Below are 26,844 nucleotides of genomic sequence, written 5' to 3' on the forward strand. Positions count from 1 at the left end.
TTACAAAACAACTTTTTCCCTTAAAATCGACTTGAACACATTCACTACCACACTGGTCATTGCAAACTTTTTTTGTTGGCCACATTAGGCCAAAAGGATCAGAGACAAGTGTTGCATACAGCGAGTTTCCATCTCGCTGTTTACAGATTCTTGACAGAATTATGTAACAAATAGATATCTCTAAGCTTACAAATTTGGTGGATGATTTAAAGCGTTTATGCCCTAACAATAATAATTAGGTAAAAACACATTGGCAAAGAAAACGTCCAAAAAGTTGCATTGATTTGTTTTCCAACCATCCAAAATAAAGTTTGACCACTAATGTTCATAGTCCCAAACCAGAATACAGAAATTCCGAGTTTGACATCAATTTGAAAGCTTTGACTCCTGAGAGTTATTCAGATTTCTTCTCTGCTTAAAAATTTGCATGGCACAGAAAGGACAGTCGATTTGAACTCACTCTAAAGACTTCTGCCGATGCTAATCCAAAAATTCTTCACTTACATTGCTGGTTTTTGTCAAAAAGAGTGCCTGGATGGCAATAATTAAGAAACCACAAAGAGGATGAAACCTTACCACTGGATATAATGTAAAACTATCATAGACTTTCATAAGTTCTGACATATGATATTCTTCCAGGCACACAAAACCTTCAAGTTCAGGGGCTTGTTTCCTAGCACAATCCATGCAATGGACGACATGACGCTTCTCTTGCTCTCGAATGAACAAAATATTGAACACTTCCACCTATAACGAAAAGGTACAATAGAATTGCATTAAAAAACAAAATAAAAGATCCAAATAAAGAGGGGAGAAAAACGTTGATGCTGTAAAAACGTTTCAAATTTGAGATTTGTCAGACTTAACTCAAAAAAGACAAGAAAAATGAATTAATTAGCTAGTAGCACAGCGTTCGGCAAAAATTGTTTCCCTTTCTTCCTGACTTTCCATATTTTCCAAGACCTTTGGATTTTCCGTCTTCTTGCCATTTCTTGATTTTCCCTGACCTTTTAACCAAGTCAAAAATAAATATAACTAAGAGCTAAAGTACAGATCTACAGGGTTTCAGTTTAATAGGGCCGTAAAGTTATGCAAAAAATCAAAATCTTACATGGGAATTTGTGACTCTCCCAGTGACATGTTTCCTCTCCCTGACTTTTAAATTTGCTAGACACCCTATTATAAGTTGGAACATTCAATTTGAGTGGAAGATTTAAATTGCCAGTAATTAGAACTGGTTCCACTGGCTAGGTTATCAGAGGTTGCAAATCTAAGAAACAATTAACTTCATTGGGATTTTAAAAGAAAATTAGATATAAAAAAAAAGAAAGAAAAAGTTGAAAAGTCATCCTACCTCACACTGACCACAATAGTGGGAGGCTTCATTCTTGCCGCGACCATGAAACCGGACTTCAACGCCCTTTGATTTCACAAATTCTAGAATGAGCGCACACTGCCGCAACGTACGAAGAAGACAATTTCTGCGAGCAACAAAAATTACATTAATATACCTATGCTGAATTAGATTTTTAGTAAAACTGCAAACACTCAACTGAGAAAGCATCAGAAATTTAGAGGGTGAATTAAAATTGATTCATAGCGACTATTGAGAGGGATAAAAAGATACTGAGGATTAAATAAGACGCAGGAAAGAAGAATGTTTATTGAATGAATACTTAAGCGACTCGCAGTGGCAGGTTTCATCAGGTCCATCGCAATGCATAAATGTTAAAACACAGAAAAAAGGCCCCGAATATGAAATGGAGAAGTCCCCATTCTCAAGGAAAGTGAGGATGTTTTTCTTCATTTTTTCGACACAAGTATTTGATTTCATTCATCTACTCTACTCTTATTTTTCTACTTGCTTAAAGCCTTCGAAAAAATATTATAGCTTACATTATATATTAAATATTTTATAAATTTATCTTCTGTACTGTTCTTTTCTATACCTTTACTATTCTCATTATAAATGTAGATGGCTGTACTTGATTGCTGTGTTTCAAATGTTCCATTAATTTTCTTACGGGAAATGAGCCAGCTTTATTGCTTGCATTCTCAGGAAATATACTTCAAATAGAGGAGAAAATTCAAAGAGATTTAAAAAAATTCTGATTTTCAGTTTTAAAATTAAAAAATAAAATACATCACAGATTCTATGAATCGGAAACCCCAATACTCGGGTTTTCCAATTTGACCAGTGATAAACAAACAATGCTAATGGTTGGAACGTTAAAGCTAAGAAAAACAAAATTCTTCCATCGACCTCAGTTACTTTTCCTTGAGCTTAGAGAAGGAGAAAGTAAACTAGGACTCAAGTTTTGTAATCTAGTAGAAAGAATCACTTTATCAGTTGCGTTTCAGTGTTCAAATGTACCAGAAAGGGGACCTCGAAAAATAATTCAAGTGCAAAGGATTAGCAAAAAGACTACAAGAAAACTTACTTGATTAGATCAAATAACTTGGGGTCTGAAACTTTGATGTTTCGAGCGAGATTCCATGAGAGGTGAACCATAGGAACAATGCTTTTGAAGCTTTGCAACTTATTCCACTCGTAGCGCTCAATCGCCAATTGATATTGCCGGGCAGTCAGAGGCCCAACGTTCCATGCAATGTTGTTACACCAACCAATAGCTTGAACCCAGTGCACACAGCCTGCAAAGACAACATAAAGATATCTGAGTAATGACAGTGTATTACCTTTAATTGAATAGAATACTTCGAAAATGAGCTATATACATTTCAATTGACATTTTGTTGAAGATTTCCTGAGCTTATGCAGTTTATCCATCTGTTTAAAGAAGAACTACAAGCCTTCATTACATTTATTTTGATAAAATAAGGGGGCAAAATTAATCATTTCCTTGCCAAGAGTGGTACTCAAATATGATTGTTAACATTTTAATATCTAACTAAACTACTCCCATTTGTACATCTTGCTTGTATTTTTCAAAGATTTGGAGGTTTGCACTATCAAAACTTTTCTAAAGGCTAAATAAAATTGTGACATTCTAGGTTAGATTTTGGTCCTGCTTTAAAACATTGAGTTCAAACACTATCCACTTTAAAAATTTTAAATTCATTATACTGTAGAAGAATGTATTTTAGGGCCAGATAGGATACATATTTTTCTTAACTCTATGGAGGTTCATTTTATTTTTCAATAAAAATATTAAAAAATGGAATTTCGTTTAGTTAAAAAACCATGCATCTCCCAAGTTTTATTACACAGATATTCCCAAGAAACAAAAAGCATCTGCCTGTGAGTCTATCTATGATACCTTATGAAAATCCATGAGAAAAATTTCCAAATTATTGAAAACAATCAGCTCCAGTAAGTTTTTACCCTTTCAAAACTTTATTGTTTTCTTTCAGAGTTGGGTCATTCTTTGACCAAACTATTCATTCGGTCTCACAACTTCAAACTTCCAGAGATTTTTATCAGAGGTGACAATAGAAAGGATGATATACCTGAGTTAACCCAGACTAAATCGCCGGGTCGTTGCAAAAATCTGTAGACAGGTACATTTTCTTCATACAAATCTTCTAATGCAGGCCACCAGGATCCATGCAGATAATTTAAATTATTCCTGTGACACAAAATAAAATAAAATTAATAACCATACAGCACAATGTTGTATTAGTACTATTTCTCCAAACTAAAAATTTCAGGGTAATTTCGGTCAATAATATCTTCAAGGTTAAAAATGCCACCATAAGAATGAATACCTATATCACTAAAAAATAATGCTATTTGAGCAAGACAGGATTGAGGACATTTTTTATCTTAACAGTTGTTCATGATACAGGCTAAATACCTAGAAATGTTGGAGAAAGGCTATGCCTGAAAATTTAGGTTTCAGAGAGAAAACAATAAATTATTGAGCATGATACAAACATTGAGTTACAAATTTTGAGTGATTTCCTCCGCAAAATTTTCGCAAGGACTTCAAGTCCCTTTGCATTTCACTTCTTGCAACTGGCAAGGTGTTAGGACATTAAAAAAGTGTTAAACATGGCTGAAAATTTTCTGCCAATTCATCATTTAAATTGTTTGATGGAACAAAATAGCCAGCAAACCGAGGCATTATTAAAAACATGAAAGAATAATGCTGCACCGAAGGAAAGTAATTTCAAACACACTGATCACTCACTTTTCACAGAGATTATTTATAGCGCCCCAATAGGCGTCAGGTACAGCAAACCATTCACAGTCACCCGGTCCAATATTGATATTTATTGAGCAGAAATTGTTGTTTTCTTGATGCCCCGGTGTTCTGCTACCGGGAACCTATAGACAAAAAAAATAACACTTTAAATGAAAAGACATTATTAATCAATTAACGGTAGAATATACTCCTTCCAAAAAGAAATATTCTTCCTAACTTATAAATCACATTCTTAATGTAATAATTCTGCACTCAAACTAGGTGCGGTAAAGCACCAATTGTACGAGCAATGTTAAAACTACACACAAAATAATGGGCCATTAGACAGGGTCTGCGGTGGAAAAAGAAGCATCATTTTTCTCTTCAATATCTTAAACAGAAAACTATTCTCATGACAGAAAGTTTGAAAATCATGGCCTGAACGCATACTTTGTCTAGAGGTGAGCCCATTAAGCACTGAGCAGTCGCTGACGGGTAATAAAAAAGACTGATGATGGAGTGACAAAAAGAAACAAATAAAGAATAAGAAAAAATTTCTCCCCTGCCAAGAAAGTCGAAAACTTTTGTTCCTTTATGCCTCCGTGTTTCTCACTGTTCTGTACTTTTTTTTCACCGGTCCGATACCACTTCAAATATGATATCAATGAAACCGCTTCTTGCAGCGCTTGTTGCCGAATTTAAAATACCAATACACAATGCTATGCTGATTAACTGAGTAAAAGAATGATCAAGGCACCAAGAATCAATTGTTTCTTAAAAAAACCTTAGAGAACTACTACAGTCAAACATTATTTTCAAGAATAAAAAGTTAGTTCTTCCTTATTCAGAAAAAGTATAACTGAAAGTAACATACCTTCATATATAACTGAACAGTATTCATTCCTAAAATAACATGGCCCACGTGTGAGAGCATGTTTCCTGCGGAGACAACTCGTGCAAACGCAGGTAGTTTCATTAGCTCCTGCAACTGCGGCCGCCATTTCTTTTCGTCCGAGAGATCTACATTCGTACCAAACCTCAGCATTTTTGAACCGGGAGGTGCCTTCAAACCTCCAATACTCTGAAAAAGTATTTTCATTTCAGAGAAGCAGAAACGCAAAAGTTGCCAAGGAGAAACAAATGATGTGATTTCAATACTCGTATTTTCAGAGACAACAGAGGTAGGGACTAGTGGATGATTAAAAGATGTAACTTTCAGTAGCTTAAGCAGGTTAGCTAACAAGAACAGATTGTCTTAAATATTAGACTCCTTAGTCAAAGATGTATCAACACGGTGCAAACTTTTGAACAAGAAAATCCTTATAATGATCCCTACAAAATGTTAGGGAACTTCTTCTGTGGCATAAAGCGAATTTCCTAAAATGTTTAAAAGAAATAGTAGGATTTTTCTCTTGTATCGAAAAATAAATTGCCCAATGACGCTATGCAACAGCTAATGCCACTTAGTTTCCTTCTGAGAAACACATTCCTACTTCTCCTTGAAATTTGAGTTTCTGGTTACTTTAAGCTACCTTAAGCTCTGGTGAACTTTAGCAGTTTTAAGCTAGTTACAGCTGACTTGGGCCAACTTTTGCTTATGGATTATACTTTAACATATGTTTGCCTTCAATCACTTATTTGATACGTAGTTAGGTTTTAATAGAGATTAATCTTGTTCACCAGAACTTATCGAATCATCATAAACCAAATCTTTTGACCTAAAAAGTTATCAACTGCGAATGATTGTACACAGGATAAATATTTATTTTTTAAAGAGTAAAGAAAGCGCAATCGCTGCATGGATGAATACAGAAATAAATAGAGTGGTACTTGGATGTGACTACAAAAGGTACTTACAATTGGTCCATCCCTTCCTTTCTTCTTTCTAACAACATTACTCATTGAATCCTTTGAGTCTGAATCTGATAAGTTAATGCTTGTATTTGTACTAGTAACATGGATGCCTGCTTGTTTCTCTCGTTCTTCCTGTAGACGACAAAAAAGGAGAAATAAAATTAGTCATGAAAAGTCAGCCTGTAAAAGAACTTGATCCACATTTTGGTTTGGCTTGATAAATGCACAATATCATCGAAGATACTCTGGGGTTGCATTATTACTAAGAGTGTCGTGGGACAAAGCCTTCAAAACTTTTTAGAAATTTATAGTGGATTATTTCAATGATGAGGATGTTAGGGATGGAAATTTTAAATTGAGTACGGTGCAATGTCAGTTTTATGGACACAAGTAATTAGAATACTTTCATTGATTTTTTGCGGTCAATTTTAAATATGAATTGATTTCTTATTATTAATTTCAAACGGTCTTATAAAAAAATCGAATCAATTCTTTTCAATTCCTTTTTCTTCAAAGAAAATCTCAATGTATTAAGGAATGATGGTGTTACCTTGAGACTATCTTGAAAACTAGAGGCTTGGTACTGAGCATATTTAGCTATGGTTGTGTGTGATCTATGCGACAGACACGCCCAAGACCTACGACCTTGGTGTGGGTCCCAATTCTCATCTGACGTTTGTTGAACTTGTGTTCGCACCTCAACTCCATGCTCTGGATTTGCTTCAACTAGTGTTTTCGTCGAAAATAAACCAAGATCTGAAATTTTAATCAAATATAAGCACCTGATTACTAACAACTAGAACCACGCTCGTTTTGAGATTGAGAGATAATCTGATCTTTCAGTATTGCCTTATTGTAATGATCAAACAGTAAATTTACTTTTTTCATTGTATGCCCCCAACAGTTTGCTTTTTTTTGGATGAATAATTAACAAACTCGTGTAATTACCAGGTTTTAAAGTTGACAGTGAAAGAGTTAGATTAGAGATAAAAACAACTTTACCCATGAGGAAAATTGTGTTCATCAGATTTTTTATGGTTGCAGCACTCAGAGATAAACTGAGTTCGGCCCTTAATGAGCATTGCTTCTGATTAAAATTCACCAAAGCTGCCAAAATCCAAACGAACGGAACTGATAGCTGCTCAAAAGTAAAAGCTTAGATATCTATGACCGATCGCATAGTTGATACAAAAAGTAATTCTTAGATATGACTGAGAAAGTTAAACAATAATAACTATAAGAAGTTTTGCAGGAACAATTCACTTGCAAGGTGCGGAGAAACCAAATTACGATAAAAAACTTGAAAGTTTTACTCCCAACATTTTTGAAAATTATGCCTAAAAATGTATGGTATGCAAAAAGATGACATAAGAGTTTGTTTTTTTGACATTAAGCCTAATGATGGAATGGAATTTGGAGCTTATTTTTTTCCTTTACAAGTTCATGCCACTTTGTATCTTTTGTTAAACATTGCTTTTTTTCTCACCTAATTTCAAAGCTGCCGCCATGCCACGGATCACAGCGATTGGATGCTTGAGACAGAACTCTTGGATTCCAGGTCCAAAGGCATCCTTTTTGCACTCCAGGAATACTGATGGGGTGGGTGGGAGCAGCTGTTCCTTGGTCAAGCGCTGAGGGGGTGGATCTGGCGGTGCAGGCGGCGGACATTTGTCGCTCAGGACACTGCAGTTGTTTACGCCACCTAGCCCGCGCCCCTTGCAAGCTGCCAGAACTTCTTCTGCTTTCATGTTGATTGAGAATTCAGGCTCTGGCTCTGGATTCAGCACGTCTGGTGGTTCCACTTTGATACCGTTCTTTTGCTCCAGCCGCAGAAATTCTTCTTCAACCTCTTTTTTGATCTCCACTTCTGCAATTTGCCAGAAAAATAATTTAATTTAATTTTGCTTCTTAAAGGTATTTATATTTTTTCAAATTCTACCAAAGCAAGTCCCAAAGAGTCAGTGGCACCCATTTTTTTATTTTATTTGCTGAAGGTACATAGTGCAGTCAGCTTCTAGGAATTGGTTCTAGTTTTTTAAACTCAATATAACAAAGGAGCCCCATTTTGAAAATTCCAAAAATGGGAGCAGTTTGATCTAATATTTTTTGCGGGCTCTATAATGAAACAGTCAGGCAGGGGAAACAATGTTTGCTGACTGTCTGACTCCAAATATTCTGCCTAGCAATGTCAACTCAACTGTAGGTTTTGATTGGTTCTATTTTGATAAGGTTTTCCTCCCTTTAATAATGATTTTTTCAACTTTTAAATTAACTTTTTAGATTAATTATACGATTTAAATTATTAGAAACCATATTGATGATTGCAAAAGTACTTACGTGGTAAAGAGTCTTCCTCAATTGGTAAAGTCGGAATAGGGTTGTTTGTCCTATTTGGAGAGGAGGGCAAATTGGATGGTGAAAACGGTCCTGAGCTTAAAGGTGTTTCTTCTGAAACGCCAAAAAGAAAAGTGTTTGTAAAAATTAAGAATTACAAAATAAAGAAAAAATCTAATTTTCAGTCAATGCAAATTTTGTTAAGATTTTGCAAGAATTAAACGTAGTATCCTCATGTTCTACAAAAAAGCCTTTTAATTATTTAAGGAAACGCACCTAACAAAGAGTGAGATACTTAGATTTTTTATGCTAGTTCTGACATTTTGATTTCGGCTGAATTTCTTATTTTCTCGCGACAGAAAATTGTTAATAAATGCCTTAGAAGCATTCACAACAGCAGTTATTCCTTGCCTTTTATTCAAAGTTTATTGTGAATGTTACTTACCTGATGAATGTAATTTACACATGAGTATCAGAAGACAGACATTTTTTATAAACTACATTGTAAAGACAGACATGGCAACCAAGAAAATAATCGTAAAGAAGTATCATCGAGACTCTTGGAGTGACAGAGCCTTGCAAATAGAACTAATGTAAGTGGGGATACTGACCTAGTTTGGTGGTAGGAACATTTTCATCGGCTGGACTAGGAGAACCAAAGTGCCTGAGTAAGTCCTCGGCAAGTGAAGTGGCAATATCCCGTTCGGAGAGGAGTGCTTGAAGCTCCTGATCACTGACCAGCTGCTCTGGCGTTGTTTTGGCAGTGAATTCCAGGCCATTGCCCGAGAGTTTCGGCCTTTTAGCACTGGTTTGTGTTGGTGAGGGATAAGGTGGCGGAGGGACATGCACAGTTGGAGGATGGTGTCCGTTTGTTGGGTGAGGCGAAATCTGAGAGAGACAAGAGGAATATTAATAAACATTTATCATAGAAACATAAAAAGAACTTTAAGGTTACATACCTCCTTGGCATGTGATACCCATTCATTATTGTATTGACTTCCTTGTGGTGTTTTAGCCAGCTACACATTTTTTCTTTTGTGTTTTCAAGAGTAGTTGAATAATATTTATGTAGAAGTGTCTGTAAATGTTTTAATGAAAACATTAATTTGGAGTGGAAATTTTGAAACGTGGTCGTTTGGCAACAACGACTCTATCCAGCTGTTCTTTTCGAGACCTCCTAGTTGTGTAGACCATTTAAAGGTGAACATCCATTAATTCCGGGTGAGCTAGAGCAAACACATAGTTTTCCTCACCTCATATGAAGTACATGTTCTCATAAAATGCTCAAGTTTCAAAACATTAGGATGATTCTCTTACAAAGGAAACCTAGAACATGGTATTCAGTGGTTCCATTTTAAAGCAATAAAGAGTAAAAATTAGCAGGATGGTAGAATAGGGCTGGGTCCACACTACTTTGTGGAGAAATCAAGGCCAAATATTTAAAAAAAATGTCATTAGAATAAAAAATGTGAACTCTAATGACATATTTTTCGTTCTAATGAAATATTTTTTACTACTTTTTCGCCTTGTTTTCTCTACAACATAGTAAAGATCCAGCGCTATTCCACCCTCCTTGTCACTTACAGTTTGGGGCAAATTTTTAGTATTTTCTTCTCTTGTGGAAATTTTCCTCAATTTTCATTTTTGCCCCTCAGGACACTTTTAAGAATGCTTCTTTGCAGATGAGAAATTCTGGGGCACTTAACATTAAAAAAGAGAGAACGAACATAATGATTTCAAAACTGGGTTGTTTTTTAAATTGATGATTTGATGAAGAAATGGTGGAGGAATAAAGAAAGAAAAAACCAAAAAAAAACCTCACCACTGAATTCTGAAGATTTGGCTTTTGATAAGGCTGATCTAATCTTGGTCGTGAATTCTGCAGTAACTGCTGTGGGTGTTGCAATTGCTGTTTTGAAAAAAAAAAAAAGAACAGAAAACAAACAATTTATTAGTTTCATCAACGAAATTTAGTGAAAAAATAAAAGCTCTTGTCCACATGAGCACAGTTTGGACAAACTAGGGGTGCCAGAACGAGTTATACCTGAGTCATAACAAGTTCCAAGAACAAATTCGCCTGAGGTTCCTCAACTGCGTGGCGACTTTGTGTGGACAAGGCTTGAATTCTTTCAAAAATGGTAACTTACAGACTGATACACATTTTAAAAAATTTTGTGTTTCTGGGGATGTTGATTTTTTCAATTTAACTTCAAGTTTGACAATTTTGACACAGACAAATGTACATATTCCGAATTATTGTTCTTTAAATTTTGATTTTTTGAAGTTTTCGATCCAAAACCTTGAGTAACTACAAATGATTAAAAAAAACAACACCTTCTAACAACCCTACACAGGCAGAGAAAAATACAACAATCAACTTCATTCGATTGCGAAATCATTTTTTTCGGAAACGATTCTGAGCCTAGAATCAATACTTAAAGAGAATAGCATTGACTCTAAGAATCAATGATTTACAGAAAATTGGCGCCCCTACTAGTTCCACAATATTCAAATGCTGATAGAAGCTTCTTAAAAAACTAATCAAGGCAAGAAAGAAATCTTACCACAGAGTTGGGTAAGTTAGGTTTTTGGTATTGGGCTTGCTGCGATCTCTGTTGCTGCCATGAGTTCTGCTGTTGTTGTTGCTGCTGCTGCTGCTGTTGCTGTTGTTGTTGCTGCAGCTGCTGTTGACGTGACGACAGCTCAGCTGAAATCGGAAGATTCCATGCCTCTTCTATTGATGGCAGTTGCCTCCGCCTAGGATTAAACAATATCACAAGTCAGTTTTGTGGAAATAAACTGGGCAAAAGTTTGAAAAAGAGCAAGATTGGCAGGTTCTGCTATAACATTTAAATGTTTGTCATGACATTAAATGGAGATAAAGGCTGATATTTTAGCACAATTTGGTAACAAGAGGGAAATGCAGGTCTTAGGAGGAAAATTTTAGAATTCCAATTGTGTATTCTGACAAAAAAACAAAACTTATACCTTGCTGTACTTAAATAATTTAAAAGCCATTTTACTTTTTTTGTTATACAAGTTAACTTCTGTATCAGAAAACACATTAAATTACAATGATCAAGTAAAAACCAAAGCCTCGAAACCATCACTGGATTAAAATTATCCTGAAGAAAAAAAGCTGTGGAATCCAGCGGCTATAATAAACAACTAAAATTAAACAGGGTCGTCATGACTTACTTGCTCGTTATACTGGGCATTGGAGCATTTCCTAACTGATTTTGAAGAAATTTGATCCGTTCTGAGACGTTTGGGTTCATGCCTAGCTGTGAGCTGACGGCCACTTGCGGTGTTGCGGTTGGAGTGCTTGGAGTAGTAGTTTCACTACCTCTGGTGGCGTTTACGTAACACGCATACGCGTCTCGGGGTTGACTTACACTTTCGTAGAGGATACCTGAAATAGAAACAGGAAAAACGAACTGAATAAATTTGGTACAGACAAGAAGGACGAAACTACGAGATTCCTCAAACAGAACTGTGAAAAATTTGAAATTATGCACGCGTATTGATCCTCATGTGACAGTAAAAGGATAGAGGGACCTTGCAGTCTTGGAGTCTAAAGGGATCCTGTCGAGTTGAATAAAAAAAACTTACATTGAGTTGTGTACGGATAAGCAGTTTAGTTCAATTTTGTCGCAAAACAGAGTGAAAAGACTTTGAGTCTTAAATGTGGCAAAACATCAGCTTTTTTACACCAGAGTTTCCTTTTAGTTCTTCGGCTTTGCTCAAGTCAAAATGTTTGTAAAACTTTTCTCAGAGCAGTGGCATCAATATTTCAATGGGCAAAGATTTTGTAAAAGCTTTCAGAGCGATAATCTCTGATAATCTGACCATTTTGTAATCTTCCTGATAATGATGAAAATTAAAAATGGAGACTGGGAAGCACTCACCTAAATTGGTCCAAGCTGCACTGTGACTCTTATCTAACTGAACTGCACAGATGTAGGCTTGCAATGCATCCATAGGCTGGTGCTGCTGCTGGTAAAGTACTCTGAAACCAGAAAAATTGGAATTAACACTTGCATTCTTGATTAGAAGAACAATAATAGCAAAACATTAATAGGTTAAGATCATATTTAGAACTATTGCAGATACACATAAAAAGGAGGTAACTTCATAAAAATCAAAAATAAATTAATTGCTGATGCAAGGATTATTTTGTGTGCTATGAAGAGGAATTGAATAACAGTTTCTTCCATCTTAGGTTCATTTGTGCTTGACTTTGAACTATCAGTGATGAAACCAATGTTGAAGAAACTGTGGCGTATGCAATATTAGCCTGATGGTATCTGTTGGATTAGCCATGTGTTTTTGGATGGGAAATATCGCCACCAATATTGGATATAGAAACTTAACAAATGAACAAATGACATTATTTTTTTTGCTCATCTATGAGCTTAAAACATCAAAACACGATTCTGTGACGAGCCTGACTGATTTATTGTAAAGGCTTTGAAATTAAATGAGTCAAAGGCTAATGCATGTATTTAAGGAATTGGAGCAAAAAGACTTCTTCAGTTGGTCTTCGCTGAAATGTCTTTGAGCAAAATATTTCGTTTTTTACTTTATAAATAATAGCATTAAATTGTATTTTAGGTTTTCTTACCAAACTTAAAATGATTACATCTTCTTGGTAAGATGTTCCTGTAATCTCTAAATATCAAGTAACTTATACTGAACTTCCTTTTTCAATTTCTGCCGATTCAAAATTTAAAAATAAAATGTACGATTTCAGAGCTTCTTACAAAAGGAAAAACCAAACATACCCTATGGAGCACCAAGTGTCGGCATTGCCTTCTGACTTTTCGACGGAGTTCCGATAAGCGATAAAGGCATCGTGGACTTTACCAACACTAGCAAAGCATCGACCTAAAAGGTAGAGTGACTGGCCCGACTTAGGATCGGCTTCTATAGATTTTTGAAGACACCCGATAGCTAACGTTTGACGCTGATTCTTTTCTCCGAGTGACTCGACACAATGGTACATCCAACCTGAACAGAAAAAATTTACTCATTAGCGCTCCTGCAAAGATTTTGAGTTTGAAAAACGTTTTAGCAGACAAACAAAGTGAAAAGAGCATGATAATGTGAGGAATCACAAACTAAAAGATTCATAATATAAAATAAAAATAAATCTAACCTGTCATTGCAACGGCTAAAAATATTAATATATTTAGAGATGAATTGCCATGAAAACTTTTTTGACTGAACTTGAACTGTGGACTTGTGACTGCCTAAGAAAAAGGGACTTGAGTTATGCAGAGACAAACATTTTTGAGTTTTGGGACACTATGGTTTCTTGTATACAGGTTAGGGTAGACATACTCAAGTTCAATACAACCAGATATAATTAGGTGATTTCTAGTTACAGATTTTAATAGGTGATCATTTGATCCTAGCTATGGACGTGAAAATTTAATGCACAGCTATTGAAAAAAATAAAGCTAAGGCTTATTGTCAGACATGATTTTCTCATGAGTATACTTGACGGATTTTCAAAAATTTCTTAGAAATTGATCAACAGTGAACTACATCAAGTCTCCAGAAGGGCAGTTTAAGCCCTGCATTGAAAGTTTCTCAGGCTTGTTAAGAAGTTGAAGTGGCAAAACGACATTAAAAATCACCAAGACAGAAGAGAAAAAGAGAAAATGGACTTACCTAGCTGACGACATATGTCAGCCTTTAGATGAACAGGGAGTGATTTTTCTTTGAGAAGCTGTTCATAGTTGTCTTTGGCAATTTTATACTTGGCTTGAACTTCATACAAATGCGCTATATGAAATTTAACTGAAAAAGGAGAAGTAAAATAACATGTTATTTTTTCTAGCAAGACATACATCCAAATTGAATTTGATACTTTCAAAAATATAAAATTAAAAAGCAGGATGGTAAAATGTCTTGTTATTTTTATTAAATTTATTTTATTCACTACTCTGATTTTTCAGACAGCTACTGCATCTTGGGTTCTTGCCCTATTTTTAAATCATTTCGATTTGGGACAGCTTTCACAACCCTTGCCGCTCGAGCTTATTGCATGTGAGAAGTGAGAGCTGAAGTTTTGTCTTTAAAATAATCTGCTCACAGCGGGTGCTTTTTGCCTTCGAGCTGTTCCAAGTATACTAGAATAGCAGCATACTAAAAGATCAACACAGCAGTGATCAACTGGCGCATTAGCTCAACAACAATCTGGCAAAAAAGTGAGTTAAACTTTGACAGAAGATTTGTCCATTTCAGGGTTGCCACAGAATTTATATAATGAATTTCCCAAAATTTTCCTGCTTGTCTTAACTTATTTTGCTAAAATTCCCTGACAATGGGTCAGTTGCGCTGGTAACAGAATCGTGTTTTGATGCTTGATTCTTGCAGATTAGTTAAAAATAATAAGATCCGTCCAAACGGTAACTTTCTACCTTCAATATGGACAGGGATATCGCCCTCTGAAGAGTCGGGGTTTTGACGTCATCCACCGCGGTAGTGACAACCGTGGTTTCTTCTACCTTGCTTTCATCAGTCAGTTCACTGGTTACTGAACGAGAAACTTGGATGAAAAAAAAGGTGGGAAGAACCAAGGATGTCACTACCGCGGTGGATGACGTCAAAAACCCGACTTTTCAATGGGCGATATCTCGGTTAGAATTGAACGTAAAAAGTTGCGGTTTGGACAGATCTATTATTTTTAGGTAATCTACAAGAATTAAGCATCAAAACACGGTTCTATGACCAGCGCAACTGAGCCATTGAAGATATGCGAGACACGATCCGAGATAGTTTTTAGGCATTTGTTTTTTGAAACGCCAAACCCATTCCAGAGAGCAAATCGACGGTGAGACTCCCAAACCACGTATCTCGGTTTGCGACGTTGTAGACTCCTTGTCATACGTCATGTTTCTGATGGAAAACTGCTCAACGTTAATCCTGTAAAACTTTTGTGATTCTTTCCCACGATTCGAGAAAATCTGTGAATTTTCAGAAAATTTCAAGGAAGGGTGTTGACTTGTTCTCCTCCAAAGAAGTGAAATAAGCGCGGAGACTTTTAAACACCGCAAACTAGATACGTGGTCTGGTAATTTCACCGTCGAAATAAGGGTGACTTGACAACGTCCCTCTTGACTTTTTCTGGTTTTCCTTAACTTTTAAATGGACGGCGTTACACAGAAAGGAGCCAAGCCACATCAGCTATTGCCATTTTAGCTGGGCAATTTAATTTTTTACGAGAGAACGTCTATGCAGATTCCTTTGAAAATTTTAAGGAATTTGCTTTGCATTGTGGAGAAAATTCACTGAAATTCGCACAAAAATCCGCACGACCGTTTTCATGTAAAAAATTAAATTGCCCGATCAAATTTGGCAATAGCTGATGTGGCTTGGTTCCTTTCTGTTTGACGCGGTCCAAATATTCTCTGACAATGCCAGGTATTCTCTGACAATGGCTACTCTGGATTATACATATTATTAGGGAGGTTGACACTTACTTTCTAATTTGGAAAATGTACAAGGACTGGCATCAATGAGAGCGAGTTGAAAGTGCTTGAGCGAGGACTCCCAATCGCCATTGATCTTAAATATAAGGCCCAAGCGTAAATGAACCTCGTTGGCTCTTGAGTAACTAGGATCCACGTAAAGAACCTGTTGGAATGCTTTCACAGCCCTGTTAACAAACCAAGAAAAAATCATTCAATTAGTCTGAGAACAGATCTCCACGAGGAAGTTCAAGACAGAAATTGACAAAAGCACTCAATTACGGGATGATACGGGTAAACGGGATGATATGATACGATTTGGTTGAAAAACATTTGTTTGGTGAACAAGACTGTGGCGATTCAATTTGGTTCACTTTATATTGCAATATATTGCTTTATATTTATATTGCAAAATATAGTCTGAGTAATTCTAATCGTAAGTGTAGGGGTAACCCGCGCTGCATAGCGGCAAGGCGTGAATGATCGATTATCGATATTTCCCCGTTTGAAGCTATGGTAAAGAATCGATTGTTAGGGTGTGCGTTGCGAACACTCTGCACATCGATCCTTTTCCATAGCAGGGTGTCTACTAAAACAGGCTGGTCAAAAATAAGTACTTTTACAGTACTTTTTCGGTGCATTCTCAAGAAATTCAGTACCTCCTCCAACAGAAAAATTCCGTACTTTTTCAGTACCTCCATTCGACGAAATTTGAAAAATTTGAAATTGCGACAAAAATGACAGATTTAAACAAATTCCGGACCTTTTGGCGGAATTTCCGCACTTTTTCAGTACTTCCGGACCGCCCTTAAAAAAGCAGTACTATTTCCGGACTTTCCGGACTTGTAGACACCCTGCATAGGTTTAAATGGCAGATCAATCAATGTATCGCGAAGCACGCCACGCCACTGGCGCTGCACCGCGAGCCCGTCGGCGAAAGAAATGCAATATTCGCACGATCATTATTCCGCGGAGGAAATCCGTGATGAGCGCCACCGGAGGAGCATGATAGGCGGGGCAGTAGAGGGGGGGGGGGGGCGGCGCGGTCCTTGACCTAGCCCAACGTGGCTGGCGTTGCGGCCGGCGGGGCGTCCCGGTACCGTTGTTGCATCACTTCACTTCCCGAGAGCATGCGCACTTGCCATTAATCCGCGCCCGCCCCGCCCGCCTGCTTGTCGCCAATTTTCAACCGCGGCTCGTCCGTCGTAGACGCTACAATCGTGACGTCACCATCCAGATATGCACAGGGTGTCCCAGGTCTCATGCTCCCATTTCCCGCGTTAAGTACCGGATTTCTGAACTTGTGAGATTTTCCTGAATTTTTCCCGGAACTTTTGAAATTCCCAAATGTTCCGGAACCCTTTCGGAACTTTAGAAAAAATCTAAAAAAGAATTCCGGAACTTTTGACGGCCATGGAGTGGGAGAAATCGGAACAAAAAAGTTCCGAACTCCGGAACTTTTCACGGACATGCAATGGGAGCCTGCTTGCATGAGGACATGCACTGTCAAACTTTAACGGCCATACGGCAGGAGCGTGTTCTATGGGTAAAGATATGACATTTGGATGCGTCTAAATCAAAAGTAACTGTATGCATTTTGACTTGAGCCCTTCCTGCGTGTACTCTTATGAATCTCCGGGTTCGTGTCAAAATGGATGTAGTTCCTTTTGATTTGAATGCGTCTATTCTTTTGCTATAAAGTTGTTTCCAATACTTAGTGCCCCTTGAAGGAGCTATCCCCCTACCACACACACATATTTTTGAAAAAGTTGTGCACCGGTACTGGGTAAAAACTCACGATAACTGGATGGCCCACATACTTTTTGGCGCGGTATTCAACCATGTCCTGAAAAATATCGATATCTCAAGTTAAAGGAGGATTTCGGGGTACTTTTCCCGAGCATTTTGCCCTGAAAAATCAAGGACCCCAAAACACGCACTTTGACTGGAAAAGTCGATATTTTTGAGGCCATGAATGCATCTGATCGGGTTTTTTTATTCATGAACTAAGCATCCAAGAGCGGAGGGATTTGGAAATCGCTTTTCAACGAATACGAACGACCAATGCACTACAGTAAATCGAATTCAACGGACACTATGGTCACTTTGACAGTGTGTGGTTTCTAGAATATAGCGTCTGAACCAAACTTTCATTAATGCTACCAATATGCGTATTTTAGAAACTTTCTTTCATTTCATTCGGAGTAAAGTTACTTTTGTCAGTACCGCTTGGATTCGCATAATGATAACTGGACAACAGTTTGCAAAAAGGAACGACTGTCCGGGCTTATTTGAGAAACAGCACATGTGCCATTAGATTACTTGTGCTGGTAGGTACTTTCATGGATGATCCTGAAATGAAAGTTCTTAATTAAAAAATGTGATGCAGTGTCTAACTAAAATTCCAAGTGATTAGCGTCGCGATTGGTAAGTAGAAAATCTTTTACCTGCGTGTCTCACTGACGATGAATACAAGACGTTTAATTTCCTTAGATGTATATCGCTGCACTATTAAAAATATACACTGATATCCAACTTATCCAACACTAGTGATGATGACGACCCTCAACTAGTGATAATAACGGAACCCAATACAGTCCTGTTCAACACAAGCAAGGATATCCGCCACTAACACCGGTGATGCTGTTAGACTCAACACTATTCCATCCATTCCTGGTGACGACATCCAACTCAATTCTGTCCGACAGAGGCGATGATACTTCCAATACTATTCAATTCAACACCAATGATGATATCCAAAACTACTCTGTTCATCATAAGTGATGACATCAAACACTATTCCATATGACGTTCGACAAATTCGACGATATTCGACAGAGCTCGAAACAAATGATGATGCCCGACACTAATGTCTACAACTGGTGATTATAACCAACACATTTGATATCCCGACATTTAAAAGCTCGTCACTGACGAAGTCGTTATCAACGCATTGCGAAATCTCCTATTCCTATTCTGCCGTGCTATGCAAGAACGCCGTATGAACCATCAGCCATTGCCAAATCTCCTTCGGCAAATCATGCATTTTCGGGAAAATTCGTCGATATTTCCCCCGATTTTTTCAGAGAATTTTATTCATGATTCGACCTAAAAGGTCTGAAAATTTCAAGGGAAAATATTCATAAGTTTCTTCGAGAACAAATACTTTCTGAGAGAAAATTTGGCAACTCTCGAATGTTCATACGGCGTTTTTCCTTAGGACGGCAGTATTCCGCAACACCGAATAACGTAAAACCGAACGTACGCGTCACAGATGATCGAATCGACGAGATAATCCACACGAAAATCGAACGGCGAGGGTCCCACGATGACGAGCCCTTCACGACTGACTTGACGGCGGAGGAACCTCGCCGGCGAAGACGCCGCGTCAAAAGTCCAAAATGACGTCACGGCGGTCGGGGCGGCGGGGGGAGGGGTCGGCGGGAGAGGGGGAGCCCCGCGGAGGATCCGGTTCTTATGAATGAATGAGTCGGCCGAAAAAGTTGTGAATGAACGCGAGCGGTTGCGCCACGCTACGGCTTACACACTAGCCCAGTCGCGGGCCCCTCCCCCTCCCCTCGCCCGAAAAAAGGTGTTGCCATCGTCCTTGTCGTCGCAAAGCCCGCGGGTAGGGGGGGGGGGGGGGGGGTCGAGTGTACGCTCTGACTAATATTCTTCCGCGAAATCGTACGCCGATTTATTCTCCTCTCACGACTTATCATCGCTGCGTCACCGGAGCCCCCGGGATGTTGGGAGTCAAATTTCGTCAAATTCGTTCCGTGGAATCGGTGTTTTCCGGGCACCAGAGCTGGCTCAACACATATCTGACTTCCATAGAGTCTAATTAAAGGAGTCTGGTCCAAATTACATGTCAACAATTTCATCAGAATGAGGGCAATCGAATAATTGGCGGATCGGCAAAAAATGCGATTGGTTCGGACAATCGTTTTTAAGAGAGACCTTGCACCTAAGACTTGATAGGGTGTCTACCAGCTGGGAAAAAAAACCAGAATCGGGGATTTTTTTCATGAAAATTAGGGACATTTTTACCACAATAGAAGAGCGAAGAGCCGCGAGAGAAAGCGACATAAGATGAAATATAGATAAACTCGACACCGAGCTCCCGAAGTTTCGGACCTTTCCCGCCGAAAGACGCCAGGGAAGGTTCGAATTTCTGCCGCTTCGCGCGCAACCATCAATTTGGAATTTTCGGCGGACGATTCTTGTCAGTTTTTCGGGACCTGAACATGAAAATCGGGGAAATTAGGGGAGATTGGGGACACCTTTCCAGAATCAGGGACAATCGGGGACTTAAGGGGACCGGTAGACACCCAGCATGAAATTTTATGAAATTTTACCCGTGAAATTTCAAAACAATTTCGTAAAATTGATGAGAAATTTTTCACTTTCTCGAAGCACGAGACCTGATTTGACATTCATCGACCTTCTGAAAACTACTTTAAAAATTAGATCAATCTGAGCCAAAATGCACGTCAACAACTTATAACTAGAACTCGGAAAATCGAACGATTGGAAAAATGTCATCAAAGACTCGAAAATGGACTACATTTTGCAATGAGGAACTACACATTCTGGCTCGAACCTAGAAACACCTATCTGCATAGAGGAACTAATGATACATACACTGTTCTCAGACTGAGCTAGAAATTGTAGTTCCTAATTGCAAAATGCAGTTCAAATGTGCTTTTAGAAGAGGCGAGGCAGGGCAGCGTGCTTCAAGCGCACATCGATTCCTTTACACGCGTTTAAATTTAAATGCGTGTTGCCGGTTTACAAGAATCGCCTGTGTCGCATATTTTCGTTTATTATGCGGGATTTGCACTTCGTAAATCAAGTCTTATCTTACGTAGATCTGATGTCACGCACTCTCACCTTACTGCCCCGAGGGGCGGAGGGGGGAGGCGGGGGTGAGGGAGGAGGGGACTGCCCCTGCCTGAACGGCGGAAGTGGAGACTAATCACGTTTCACTGTTTATTACAGTAACAACGACAGAGACGATGACAGGTGTTCAGTGACGTCGAGAGATACTGATCGCCACTAGCCACAACAGGTAGCACCTCTGGATTCCCGTGACGCGCCGCGCAGCATTGCCGCGTTTTCTCCGCCTTCGCCCGAGGTTAAAAGGAGGATACCACTATTCACCACTAGTGAGCTCGTGTTGCCTACACTGAAAATTGAAGGCGAACGGACACGGTGTTAGCATCACTTCTCCCTATTTGTTGAAAGGATATATTTTGTGCGTTCGGATTAAACGTGAAAGGATGTGTCCCATTTTTAGTCCCGGGTATTTTGGCCCTAACTTTGGTCGAAAATTGAAACAGCTTAGAATAATGGCATGTATGGTCATATCGACTCTTAATCATATACCCTGAGAGAACTTGTCCTTATTTGAGGTGTTTTTGAAAGGTTTTTGCCTGATTTACCAGCGCAAAGTAGTGAAGTTTTGCAGTTTTCTCGAATAATTGCTCATTTTCGGTCCTAAATTAAATTGTTTATGTATGAGCACAGGTGACTACCACTTTCATATTCGAATGTGTTAATCTTTAGTACACCCATTACAACATATTTAAAGGAGAAAGTGGTAATCGCTTGTGCTCATACATAAACAATTTAATTTAGGACCGAAAATGAGCAATTATTCGAGAAAACTGCAAAACTTCACTACTTTGCGCTAGTAAATCAGACAAAAACCTTTCAAAAACACCTCAAGTAAGGACAAGTTCTCACAGGATAGATGATTAAGAGTCGATTTGACCATACATGACATTATTCTAAGCTGTTTCAATTTTCGACCAGAGTTAGGGTCAAAATACCCGGGAAAAATAATGAGACACATCCTTTACGGGGATACCACTATTCGATCACGTGAGAACCCATGTTGCCTACACAAAAAATTGAAGGCGAACTGGCATGACGATAAAGTCACCGCTTCCCGCCCAGTAAAAAGTTCCTTTTAGTGTGTATTCCGAGTAATCCTGTCATTTCATGATGATACCACTATTCGACCTCGGGGGAGCTTGTGTTGCCTACACCGAAAATTGTAGGCGAACTGCCGATGCGCTAGGATCACCTCTACACGTTCGGTAAAAGGGTATTTCTGGTTCTTCAGATTCCGATATTAAATCAAAATGGCCAAGAAGAATGCTCATAAATGAGCGTTCTACCGTAAAAAATATCAACTTTACGGAAAAACTAAGTCAACTACGTTCTTCATAGACGCTAGGTCGTACATATTGTAATATTAATCACTGTGGATAATCTGGATGCATATGTCGGCTGAGCTTTTCGGCCTTAAGAGCTTCATGATCAAACCTCAATATTACCGACATGTTCATCCTCTCCATATACTGGTACTCCAGGCATAGAATAAAGAGACTAAAGTCAACAGAAGCGCAAGCTACCGCCATATTTATTTTAGCGAAAGGAAACTGCATCAATAAGTACTGTTTACGTCTGCGGTAAGTCGCCGTTCTGGGGAGGTCGAATGCTGACGGATACATACGTTTTAAGGAATTAAATGAGGTTTATTTACCGTCGAACCTGAGAATTAATGTGACAAAACTTAAAATGTGTGTTTTTCATCCAATTATTCATATATCAGGGTGTCTACTGATTGTAAAACAGACTGGCCGAGAATCAGTACTTTTACAGTACTTTTTCACAACATTCCCAAGAAATTCAGTACCTCCTGAACAGAAAAATTCAGTTCTTTTTCAGTACCTCCGATTGACGAAATTCGAAAAAAATTCCAAAATTTGGATTCCTCACTCAAATTGCGACAAAAATGACGAAAAATGAAAAATATCCGAGCCATCTTGCAGAATTTCCGCACTTTTTCGGTACTTCCGGACCACCCTTAAAAAATCAGCACTATTTCCGGACTTTTTAGAAATTCCGGACTTGTAGACACCCTGTATTTGTAGCACAACATCGAGGTTCCAATAAGTACGAGGATTGACCGACCCAGGGAAGAAAAATGTTAACATTGGTTCTTACGGAGCTTTCGCCTCTGCGGGCCGATTCTTGAAATTGATAGACAAAGCTATAGACAAAGAAGACATAAGGAGTATAGAGCGATCCTATTGGTTGAAATGAGTAGTTCTTACAGACTAAGGGAGAAAATGATGGACTAACTATCGGGTCTCTTGTGGGTTGCCGTTAGTTAGTCTATAACCTACGTCCTTTGTCCATTGCAACCATCCGCCTACACCAATGGGATCCCTTCATATCCTTTTTGTCTTCTTTGTCTATTGCTTTGTCTATCAATTTCAATAATCAGCCCGCTGTTGACTTATACCATGCTCCAGGTGGAGATCCGGCGCGGAAAAGTGGTACAGGCGGAGGAGGGGGGGCGATGGGAAAACGGGGGAACCGGGGGGCAACGACCAGAGGACCCGGAGGACGGGACACCGCGCGATGACACCGACCAACGGCGACGTCGAGCGAGCGAGGAAGAGACCGGGAGGCTCGTGGCACCGCGCCCGCTCCCGGCACCGTGGGCACCGCACCGGTCGCTGGTGGCAGCTGATCGCCAGCCGAGGACCCGAGCCCGAGTTCACTCAACTCGCGCTTCTCCACCTCGCTCGACCCGGGCCCGGGACGAGTCCCAGACGTTGCGAGAACAGAAACAGACATTAGATGACACCTGTAATCAGACTCCGAATATCGCCGGGAAAAATACCTAAGAATCTGCGCCGCACTGAAACAAACAACTCTGTTCGTGGAAGCCGTGCTTGCTGTACCGTCCGCGTTCCAGGCTCAGAGTAGAGTACCTATATTGAGAGAGTATGGCCACTGGGCCCCATGGAGAGGCTTAGGACCCAAAAATGGCGGTGCTTTGTTTTGGTTTTTGTGGATGGGGGGGGGGGGGGGGTCATTGCCAACTTTTGACGGTTATCACCAACCGCACTTGCTGCCAACCTTACTACATCTAAGATAATTTCTCTCAAAAATTGCACACGATTAGCCTTAAAAATATGTAAAGATGTCGCAATAATGCATTTGAGTAAGTTTCTCGTTACGATAAGCAAAGAAAACTACATTTTGAGTCATTTTGCATTACATTAATCTATGGCGTCCGCCATGTTTGGGTCCTAAGGGCTCCAGTCAGCCTTAGATGGCTGAGCCAATCAGAGGTGGTAACCCCAGTGGCCATACCCTCTCAATATAGGTACTCTAGCTCAGAGGCCAGAAGTTCCGGACATAGCACCCGGAGCAACCGAAGCTATGGCTCCAGCACCCGGAACTTTCGGCCTTTCAGCCAAAACGGACGTAATGTCGTTCGACGAATCGCGAAAAAAGGACGTAGCCACTGAAGTCGAAGCTGATCGGTGGCCCGAAGATTGACTGGCTGCACGATACTGCACTAAAAATCAATGCGCGAGGGATGCAAACTTTCCACGCTGCCTTGAAAAACACGCGCGGCACGAAGCGAAAAATTCCGAGCCTCCTTGTAGAATTTCCGTACTCCGGACTAGCTTCAAATAACCAACACTGTTTCCAGACTCTCCGGGCCCGTGGACACACTGCGAGAGAGAATATATCCGCGGGACCATTCCAGGGCCGGATTTTTCCTACTTGCCGCCCATGCGCCGCCTGTATTTTGCTGCCCCCTTCTCATTTGTTTTGAAACATCAATAAAAACCATCAAGTGAACGTGCCAGCGGGGAAGGGGTGCATAAGACGCGTTTACACGTGTTGAACACATTTTTTGGGAAAGCCCTTTCAACACTACTAGCAAAAGGTCACGGAGAAAGTCAAGTTCCGTAAAACTATTTCTAATGGACAAGGCTTTCCATTCATAAGAAATGAATGAAAAAATTATGAAAGAACAAACACAAAATTTGGTTTAATGATTTTAACTTCCGCCGCCGCGCCGCGCCGACCGCACCGTTTCTGGCGCAATGCGTGAAGTATTCACGCAGTCTTGTAGGCGCTATGCGTTTCACGCTGACCGCACTGTGTTTGGCGCAGTGCGTGAAGTATTCATGGATTCTTGTAGGCGCTACCCGTTTCACGCTGACCACAATAACCGCACTGTGTTTGATGCAATGCGTGAAGTATTCGTGCAGTCTTGTAGGCGCTAATACGTGTTACATGCCGATCGCCGCGCCGAGGGCATCTCCTTTTCATCTCAAATCCTCGTCATCATTTCTCCCTAAGTCGCGCCGTTCCAGGCCAAATTGTGTGTTTGGTTTCTCTCTTAACTCGACTAATTAAAGGTGCTGTCTCTTGTATCACTAAAAGACGACAAAATTAGAAATTACTATACTCTCAGGAAATGAGAGATTTTGTAGCCTTTCCTCGTTTGTAATTTTTTTTCTAAATCCGAATTTTTTTTATACCTACATTTAAAAAAATAGCAAAATTTGCCGCCCCCTAGAATTGCCGCCATGGCCCTGGACCATTCGAAGAAAATCCACTGGAGGAAAAATATCTTAGATAACCTACACTGGCGGCAACATGTGGAGAATCCGGCACTGGAAACCACTAACCAGGGATACAAAAAAGTGCCCTATCTCGCGGTTCGCGGCAAACGTCATTTTAAAAAGTGATTACTTTTTTTTGCCAATGACTGTAAAAAACGCACATTTTACCGTGAGATCGGTCATTTTGCCGTGTACCTGTTTTTTTTTTTTTGGGGGGGGGGGGGGGGGCACTGAAGGGGGTTGGAACCGCACGCGGCCGGACACGCAAGGTTCACTGACAACTAAAAAACGCAAAATCCACGTAAGAGTCGGCGGTTTTTGCGGCAAGTTCAAGGTAACACACACCACCTATCGCTTTTTGCTGGACCAAAAAAAAACCGTCAGGCATCTATTTTCACGCTCCTCTGACGTACATTCCCACGAAAGCCCTGTTTTTCACACAGCTGCACGTTCTCCAGGGCTCAAGTTAAGATAGAGATACGACCTCGCGTCAGAGGAGCGACGCAATTCCGCGCGCCCGAAAATCCATGACCTGTCTCCATTCATGTTTTTTGAGTTAGAACTCTGTCGCACGGGTGGAGATATTAGAGGGGGAGAGGGGGCGGTCAATCAGCCACGATTGTTTCGGTTTTCCGCGCGCGGTGCGCTAGGATTTTCCACGGGTTCGGCGGTGACCTTGAACTCGCGACCGTGACCGTGACAGCGGATTCTCGTGCATGTCACGGATTCTCACGTCCGACGAGACTCGCGCGAGAGACTACAGAACACCAATAGGATATCTCCATTTGAAGAGTACTTACAACCAATGGTAAACATTCAGTGCAGGGTGGTTTTCCTGCTTTCTGCTCGGTCTAGGAGTTTCTAGCTGCTTAGAAGCTAGGCGTTTGGACAGATCTTATTATTTTTTGCTAATCTAAAAGCTTAAACTATCAAAATGCGATTCTGTGACTAACGTAACTGACCAACCGAAAATTTGAAGCGGTATACTTGGATCCATAACTGAAGTTCCACAAAAATCGAATATTCAACGATTGTCACCTTAGGCAACAGTGGGGAAAAGTGCACAAACCTCTGTGCGTCCTGACGTATTCTATTCGTTGACGGATCCGCATTTGCCTCGCGCCGGGAGGGGGGAGGGGGAATGAAGGGGATGGGGGCGATGCATTATCGAGACCCGTTGCATTTGTGCCATGCTGCACCGTTGGCTCCGCTGCCATGTCTCGGTTCGCTGTTAGGGAAGAATGATAATCATTTTCCGATTTTAGTCACTCCATTGCATTCTTGCTGGATGAACTGCGATGTGTCTCGTTGCGTTTGGATGCAACCAGGCCACTAAACTATGTGTGTTTTTTTTTTTTTTTTTTTTTTTTTTTTTTAAATTAATATTCTAAAAGTAGCAGGTGCGTGAATCACGTGATTTATGTCATATTTTTGGAGCCAAAATCCCGGACAATCCCGCTCTAACAAGGTCCGAAGACTCGGAGGACAACGACCTGCAGACCGATTATTGAAATCGAACACACAAAGTTATAGACAAAGAAGACAAAAGAGATATAAAGGGATCCTATTGGACAAAGAAGGTAG

General features: G+C 39.7%; 1 protein-coding gene across 2 annotated transcripts in view; it reads right to left on the reverse strand.

The window, feature by feature from the left end:
• Utx (Utx histone demethylase) overlaps positions 1 to 26,844 on the reverse strand; it is a 132,006-nt gene that overhangs the window by 8,664 nt on the left and 96,498 nt on the right. For both annotated transcript variants that reach the window (XM_072306200.1, XM_072306201.1), the window contains 18 exons: positions 15,824 to 15,999; positions 14,010 to 14,138; positions 13,118 to 13,343; positions 12,242 to 12,342; positions 11,532 to 11,745; positions 10,898 to 11,090; positions 10,156 to 10,242; positions 8,945 to 9,221; positions 8,337 to 8,447; positions 7,486 to 7,866; positions 6,550 to 6,755; positions 6,003 to 6,131; positions 5,020 to 5,226; positions 4,152 to 4,288; positions 3,469 to 3,587; positions 2,442 to 2,652; positions 1,355 to 1,481; positions 577 to 747 (listed from right to left, as the gene is read on the reverse strand). In XM_072306200.1, the coding sequence (XP_072162301.1) occupies positions 577 to 747; positions 1,355 to 1,481; positions 2,442 to 2,652; positions 3,469 to 3,587; positions 4,152 to 4,288; positions 5,020 to 5,226; positions 6,003 to 6,131; positions 6,550 to 6,755; positions 7,486 to 7,866; positions 8,337 to 8,447; positions 8,945 to 9,221; positions 10,156 to 10,242; positions 10,898 to 11,090; positions 11,532 to 11,745; positions 12,242 to 12,342; positions 13,118 to 13,343; positions 14,010 to 14,138; positions 15,824 to 15,999 (3,202 nt within the window). The remainder of the gene's footprint in view (positions 1 to 576; positions 748 to 1,354; positions 1,482 to 2,441; positions 2,653 to 3,468; positions 3,588 to 4,151; positions 4,289 to 5,019; positions 5,227 to 6,002; positions 6,132 to 6,549; positions 6,756 to 7,485; positions 7,867 to 8,336; positions 8,448 to 8,944; positions 9,222 to 10,155; positions 10,243 to 10,897; positions 11,091 to 11,531; positions 11,746 to 12,241; positions 12,343 to 13,117; positions 13,344 to 14,009; positions 14,139 to 15,823; positions 16,000 to 26,844) is intronic.

This window comes from Bemisia tabaci, chromosome 1 (genome assembly GCF_918797505.1).
Source record: "Bemisia tabaci chromosome 1, PGI_BMITA_v3".
In the NCBI taxonomy this organism is placed as follows: domain Eukaryota; kingdom Metazoa; phylum Arthropoda; class Insecta; order Hemiptera; family Aleyrodidae; genus Bemisia; species Bemisia tabaci.